Raw genomic sequence first — 8,059 nt, forward strand, 5'->3', positions numbered from 1 at the left:
CAAGGTTCCTCACAGTAGTACTGGAGGCAAGAGCTATGTCATCTAAAGTAACTATATGATTAGACAGCAGATTTCTAACATTTTCAGGCCCAAGCACAATGACTTCAGTTTTGTCAGAATTTAAAGGAAGAAGTTGCAGGTCATCCAGGACTTTATGTCTTTAAGACATGCTTGAAGTTTGACCAGCTGATCTGATTCATTTGGCTTCATAGATAAATATAATTGAGTATCATATGCATAACAATGCAAATTTATGCTGTGAACCAACTTAGTGCAGTTCCTTTAATCCCAATAACGTGTTCAAGTCTCTGCAGCAAGACGCTGTGATCAATGGTGTCAAAAGCAGCACTGAGATCTAAGAGGACAAGTATGGAGACCAGTCCTTTATCTGAGGCTAAGAGAAGATCATTGGTGACTTTCACCAATGCAGTTTCTGCACTATGATAGACTCTAAATCCTGACTGAAAATCCTCAAACAAATCATTCTTGTGCAAGTGGTCACATACGTAACTGCTTAGCAACAACTTATTCCAGAATTTTAGAAATAAATGGGAGATTGGATATTGGTCTATAATTAGCTAGGACATTTGGGTCAAGAATAGGCTTTTTGAGTAGAGGTTTAATTACTGCAACTTTAAAAGCCTGTGGAACATAACCTGTTAATAGAAAAAGGTTAATCAGATCTAGTATGGATGTGTTGATTAGGGGAAAGACGTCTTTGAGCAGCCCGGTTGGGATGGGGTCCAGGAGACAATGATATGATCCATAAGTTAGAGGGGGCTGTGGATCAGGGGCTAAGAGGGTCGACCTCTGATCACAGGTTTGGCTATTTGTTTCCCAGTCTTCCAAGGCCAGTGCCCTGTACAGCATCTCCGCCGCCATGTGTGTGTGTAAATGGGTGAGTGGGTGAATCTGTAAAGCACTATGTCCAGGTATGGTAGAAAAGCGCTATATAAGTTTGAGATGGAAAAATACTAGTACTACTTTATAACTCTGTAGTTACTGCATATTCCATCTTGACAATTAGAATTACTTCACAAATTACTTCAACCAGAGTTTCCACATATTTAACTGGCCAATATAGTGCTTGGCCAAATGATGTAGCTTTGCTTTGTAGTAAAAGTTGAACCAGGTTTTAATAATAATAATAATAATTGTCTATTGGCCAGAGACCTCTGATTTGGCAATCCCACTGTCCCAATGCAGCACTCTTATTGAAATAGATAAGGAAGTTGTGTTTTTTCACTCTGGACTAATCTGTTTGAAAAAGGCCAAAACCTGAGTGATGTGAACAGAATCTTTAAAATATATTATCTACAGTCTGTAGTGATGAAACTAAACAATGACCCAGGCTATGGCAAATCACAAAGGCAAAGCTTTCCACCCAGAATAAAACACCCGGTGTCTCCTTCAGTTACCTGAGACTCCATAATCACTCTGTACTAGCAGCTGTCCCACTGATGTGTCTTTCAAAGTTTGTTGTGTTTTATCTCCTCTTTATAAGGAGAGGTCACACCTGTATGAGGGCTTAGTGTGTGTGATGTATGGGTGGAACCAGGTGCTCCTCCGCTCACAAGGCCCAGCTGCCTGTCACAGATAAGAGACCGGGTATGCATCAACTAAACGTTTGTGTGTGTGCATGGGTGAGAGATACAAGTTCTACCGCAGTATGTGTCACATGCATCGTCTGGCCAGTGTAATGATGTATCGAGGCTGACTGCGTATGACACATACACACAATACAGATCCATAGCTCTGTGCATGTCTGATCTATTCTCTGTTTGGAGATACAGTACATTGCCAGGCAGTGTATTATCTGGATTGTGAGACCTTCACTTTCATCCTGCTTTGATTCTGCATGACTCCTAGAAATGATTTCGTACTGCTTTACCCAAGTTCTTTTATTGGACAGATCTGAATAAGGAAGGAGTCCGTCTTTCTTCATTTTAGTGTTTATTTATTTAAACCACAAGCAAAGTTACAAAACACAAACCAGGTGGCTCCTTCCTCCAGACATCCACAGGCAGGCTGCTGGAAAAAAGAGAGCCCCAGAAGCACAGAGCCTAATACATTTATATGTTTTGGGCTAACCCCTTACACAAAAAGATTACAAACCATCACGAGATGGAGACAGTCTGATGACTCCATCTCTTATCTTATGCTCCAGCTGCATGGAGCCGCTGGCCATAACAAAATGAAGAATTTCAATGTGTGTGTGTTGTCACGTGGTGCTTAACTAAAACATTCACTCAGACATAATTCTAACACAGGATGAATACAAGAAAACAATTGGTGTCAAGGTACACTTTTCAGAATCAACATTCTATCTGTCAACCTTGAAACAGAGCAGACTTTAATTCTTACTAAATTGCATTACTAATACATTTGATTCAGCACATTAATGTATAATAATCTGACTGATTTATTCTAACATCTAACAGTACTGAAGACACAGCAGAACTGAATGTGAGTAACCAAAAACGGAAATTCAAAGTTAGCAATATCAAACTACACTGACACTATCAGCTTGTACAGTGGATCACAAATTCTATCACGCAGTTTAACTGAGCGCAATTTGTCCAGTATGTTCTACAAGATATTTGGACTTACTATAAGTCTTGCTTGATTCTACTCTGTTCCTGTCTTTAGATGAGGTGGCAGCATTCCTCCTTTATGTGAAAACTCTGGACTACCAAGCGAAGCCTGACTACCAGTGCCTCAAAGGCCTGCTGGCCAGCATTGCCACAGAAAAGCTTGACTTCTCCATGCCACAAGAAGCTGTGGAGGAGTTGTCTACCAAGGTGGCAGATCTTTGCACCAAGGAAAAGGTGAGAACACAAGAGGTCAGAGGCCTTTTCTGAACATCTTGAGCTGAGTCAAGGCTTGATATGAGATCATGTCATGTACCAGTGGCCAGGGAATACAGTATATTTTTTTGTCCTTAAATAAGAGATTGCATCAGTATCCAAGCTAATAAAACTGAAATGGTTTTGTCCATTAACAGAGACGTAAAAGACATTTACATGAGAATTGTTTCCAGTAAAGACCTAGCTTACACATGATCTTTAACTAAACCTTACTACAGAAAAGTAACACCTGTTAATAGTTTGAGTCATTTGATCACAGGTGTCTGTTTAACATAAACCTAGTCAGTCGTCAGGCACTATTTTACATGGAATGGTTTTTGCATCCAATGAACATTGTAGAACTCCAGGGTTTGTCACAAATATTCATATTTTAACCCCCGAGTGGGGAAACATGACAAGCAGTGAAAGGGAGGGTTAACCTGCCCCTGACCCCCCTACCCATGAGTACGTCAGCTAGAGGTGGTCAAGTTTGAAGCTGGAGGAGAAGTGCGATTCTCCAGAATCACTTCTTGACCCGTCGGGCCCAGTGAGTGCCCCCTCTCAACAGCCCAATTGGAGAAGCTGATGACACACACTTAACACAGGGTGTCTCCAGTTATACTCCTGATTTCATCTGCACTCCTTGTATCATTTAAATTCCATGCTAAAGTGCTGGCCAGTTTGATCCTTAGTTAAACAGAAGTGGCCATTTAGAGGTGGTTTATTGAGGAGTGAATGTCAGCTGAGATAAACGCATATAGTGGGCAGGTGCACCGAATCATTTGCCATTGTATGCTATTATTTTAGATCCGACAGTGGTTGTAACAAGAAATTGGTCCAAGATGGTATCAAAGTCTATTTAAGTCTCATGAAAATGAAGTTACTAAACTTCTTTTTTGGAAGATATTTCATGACAAGGGTTAAAGTACATGGTAACAAGTCAGCAGCATACACAACTACAGCACAAGTGCCTGTATGAAACACAAATGTGGAGAGAGGAAAAAAAAACAAACATTTGAAAAACTTTTTCTTTGTAAACTGGCTTCAGAAATGAACTTCTCTCAGCAGAAAGCAGGGCGAGCCAGAAGACCCTCCAAAGCCAAACCATCAGCTACATCGATGGATGAAGTACAGGAGCATATGAAGTCTAAACCAGTGCTGGATGCCAACACATGTCGACCACCCCTTACTAAACTTCAGTCACAAGAGGTCAGTCCTGAAACAACTCAGTAATAAACATGAGTTCATTTTCTGTCTCTTCTATGTTGCTTTCAAATGAAGTGAACTTAAACTGAATTAAGTCAAATATTGATGCTTCAATAATAAATGGTCTTGCTGTTTTCTTATAGAAGGAAGAGGGAGTTTTGCCTGCTGTCAGAAGATCACTGAGGCTCAGATGTAAACCTACAAAGTCTTATAAAGAGGACAGTGATGATAATGATGATGATGATGAGGAGGAGGTGGCGGCGGCGGCAGCCAGACCCATTGCTGAGTGCTATCTCAGAGGCCCTCCAATAGGCCCCAGAACTCAGTCTAAACAGGTGTGAGGCCTCATCATTCGAGTAGCCAAAACGCCCTTATGTTTTTAAGTTGTCTGCTGTGTAAATCTTGATTTATGGTTCTGTGTATGTATGCTGTAGGCAATTTTGTATCCTACACTGCCTTCACCTTAGCCAGAAATGTAACTGCACATCAGTTATAGAGCGGGTCGTTTCCTAACAGGAGGATTAGCTGTTCGATTCCCAACTTTTCCAGTCAACATGTTGAAGTGTCACTGAGCAAGACACTGAACCCCTAGTTGCTCCCGGTGATAACACCAGTGTGTGAATGTGTGTGTTTGTTTGGAAGTGTGAATAGGTGAATGGCCAAGTAGTGTGAAAGCGCTTTGTGTGCGCTGTAAAGCATAGAAAAGCACTGTACAAGTATAAGACATTTACCATTTACATCATGGTGATGCAGAGAACAATAGCTGCCTTTGGTTGCATTGCAGTTCATTCATGTCTCAGTGGCAAGACAAGCACGGGAAATCCCTCTTGTTCTGCCTCAGTTGGTTCCATGGTCACACAGACCATCTCCTCCCACATCTTCTCTCTCATCTCTGTTGCAGCAATTTCAGTAAAAGTAACTGCTGTTCAACATCTGTTAGTTTTAACCCCAACATGACCTGGGGCCTATTTCAAGAAGGCGGTTTTGTCGAAACTCAGAGTTTGTTAACCCCGAAATGAGGGAAACTCTGAGTTTTCGGTTTCAGAAACGGAGGTAACTTAAACCCGTAAAAGCGGGGTAAGTTAAACCCGTTTCACAAAGAGAGGTAATCTAAACTCAGAGTCAGTTACTATGGTAACTTACTCTGTGAACCTAACCTGCCGAGGAGCAGGTTTTGTTCGGGAAACTCAGAGTTTCCTCCGGGTCTCCGCCCCTTTTTAAAGTGAAAGGTGTTTAATACCTCATTTAATCTTTCAGTAAATTCATAGATTGCACACGTTTCCGCCACGCAGAGACCAAAATGGCGTGTCCATTCATAGAGGATCCTGCAGATGAGGAGGCTGTATTAATTCGCAGGGAATTGCATTTACGTCGGGAGAGGATATTGAGGCCACGAGTTGATTTTTTTGTCATATCCCCATGTATTTTTATTTGAGCGGTACCGTTTTTCTAGAGAGTCCATAACATATATCAATAATCTTATCCACCCATACATCAGACACATCACCCATCGTGGCCGTGCTCTTACATCCGAGCAGATGCTTTGTGTTGCGTTACGATTTGTTGCAAACGGCAGTTTTCTTTATAACATCGGGGATGCAGAGCAAGTAAGGCCACAGTATGTAGAATAGTTCGGAAAGTGTGCCTCACCCTCAAGCGCTTTCTGTGAATTTTTGTTGTGTTTCCTGTTAAAAAAGTATTTTGATTAATGTAATAATTACTCTCCATAAAACGTATTGGATTATTTATTAATCATTACTTTACAAATCCCATATCAACCACAATAGGAATTTTAAGAAAGGGTAGACATAAAACTGCACTTTTAATTCGTACAAAAATCGGTATTTTATGCAATTACTGAAGTTACTCATTCAATTATTGAAGAATTAAGAACCATTCCTTACTTTACAAGTGACAAATAATAACATTACTAACATTATTTAGTAATTACTTACACCGAACACTGTATGATTAAAATGTAAACGTACGCATTGACTCGGGCAGCTATTTTCCCCCAAGCTAACTCTTTCTCTTTCGCCGCTGCAGCCGCGTTGTTTTTTTTTTTTACGAAATATGAGCTCGTAGTCATTATATGCTTGTAGTAGCACATCCATTTCTGTCGGGGAAAAACGCAGACCTATTTTGGCTTGGTCCTGTTGCCATGGTGACTCGTAATTTCTTCACTCCATTGTTCAGGGCTTTTTATATTTGCGTGGCACGCGCCTAACTCTGAGTCAGACAACTCAGAGTTGATTAAACCAACGCTTTTCAGCTGTTCTGAAACTGAAAACTCTGAGTTTTCCAACTCTGAGTAAGTCAACTCAGAGTTCAGGTTTGAACTCTGAGTTTGTTAAACCGCCTTCTTGAAATAGGCCCCTGCTCAGTTTCAGTCGCCATTGTTATTAAGTGGCGAAGCAACCCAACACATTCGCATAGAAATTCTACTGCCAACTAGCATTTTGGCAGTGTAATTTGTTAGGTATTTTTAGTCAGATAGAAACTGGATAGATACTTTATGTATTAGAAATGTTTAGTGGAGATAGGATGTCTGGTTAGACTGTTAAATGCTTAGGCATGCTTATGAGTTTCTACAGGGTACATCTGGTCAAGGATAACTAGAGAGAAGAGTTGATGACTGTCAGCAGACAGGGTGTTTAATATTATTATTACGACGTGTATAACTGTAGCCTTATCCATAATATATTCTTATGTTTAAGTCATGACATGTACTAGAGGTCCTGTGAGAATGTTTTTAGTTACACACCACTTAATCAACAGACACACACACACACACACACATTTGACTACTGCTATGGCCAGCTGTAGAGCCGGCAATAGAGACGTCTCAGTTGACGTTTCTGGGTAGTATGGGGCTAGCCCAAACGAGGTGATATAATGTATAGGCGTGGTGGGTTCAGGGTCTTGCATCTTACATCTGCCTGCGAGCAGTTTGGAGGTGCAAGATATCTGAGCGTGTAATGTTAATTTTACCTGTGATCCTTTGAATAAATCAGCACTGTTTTGAAGTTACTTGGACTGCCTCGTCTCTGAGTTAGCAATGGTAACAAGAGCCATAGTCCTACAACATGGTGCCGTTTGACCCGTGAGCCAGCTGAACTCTTCAGACGACCAGTCCATTTTCCCGAGCAATGGTCCTGGACCAACAGCGGGAATCCTGTGCCAAGCTGAGCTGGAGATCTGCGGTCCCGGTCTGACTGGTTTCCCTGATGAGAGTGTGACCCCCTGGTTTCAGTCGCAGCTGTGAACAGTCCCACACATCAACGGGCCGGCAAGAAACTATAGGTAAGCGGAACCTTTGGAATATACATAAACTCCGCACATTGAATCAATTCTAAATTAAAGTTGATGTGTGGGCTGCCCACTCTCGACGTTCTAAATTGGATCCTGCAGCGTGTTCTTTTATGAAGAATAATCAGAATCAAATATCAATTTTCAAACATTTATTATCATAACTAAACAGACCATCGAATAAAGCAATTTTCAGAGCTCTGGGTCCCATCTCTATCTGAAGCCCTGACCTCAACAGCAAAACCGTTCAACTCGTCTTCAGGACGAGAAGGAATGCTGTCCTCCTCCATTCAGTTGATTTTATACAATTTCAAATGTGTCCTTGTAGGCTGGTCCGGTCCTCTCGTGCTGTTCTATTGGTCCATCTATCCATCCGTCCTCCTCCTGCATCTTTTCTGCTCCAATGGGAAAAGCAGCTTCCTAAAGATGGAGGAAATTCTACTGTCTGAATTCCTACACTCACTTCTTTCTTTGTTACACTATATGTGACATGGCTTCCCGTTTGGCTAATTAAACTGTCTTGCCTGTGTGTGTCTGTATATTGCCCTGCCTTTGAAGTTGTCTTCCTCTTGTTGGCTTTTAGATCTAATCTCTTGTTTATTACCCTTGGTGTCCCAGTGACCCCAAATTCCCTGGCCTCTTCAGCCAGGTGGTGATAATAAATTAACTGGGACCCTCTTTGCTAAAGCTGTAAATCT

General features: G+C 41.4%; 1 protein-coding gene across 4 annotated transcripts in view; it reads left to right on the forward strand.

Moving 5' to 3' along the window:
* The window catches only part of vrk2 (VRK serine/threonine kinase 2), a 32,567-nt gene extending 27,906 nt beyond the window's left edge, over positions 1-4,661 (forward strand). For 2 of the 4 annotated variants that reach the window (XM_020617035.1, XM_020617036.1), the window contains exons 11-13: positions 2,650-2,828; positions 3,912-4,055; positions 4,196-4,661. In XM_020617035.1, the coding sequence (XP_020472691.1) occupies positions 2,650-2,828; positions 3,912-4,055; positions 4,196-4,393 (521 nt within the window). In that variant the 3' untranslated portion in view covers positions 4,394-4,661. Of the gene's footprint in view, positions 1-2,649; positions 2,829-3,894; positions 4,056-4,195 lie in introns of those variants that run through there. The other 2 variants (XM_020617037.1, XM_020617038.1) reach the window with 2 other exon arrangements.
* Positions 4,662-8,059: the final 3,398 nt, after the last annotated feature.

This window comes from Monopterus albus, unplaced genomic scaffold, assembly GCF_001952655.1.
Source record: "Monopterus albus unplaced genomic scaffold, M_albus_1.0 scaffold183.1, whole genome shotgun sequence".
NCBI classification, from domain to species: domain Eukaryota; kingdom Metazoa; phylum Chordata; class Actinopteri; order Synbranchiformes; family Synbranchidae; genus Monopterus; species Monopterus albus.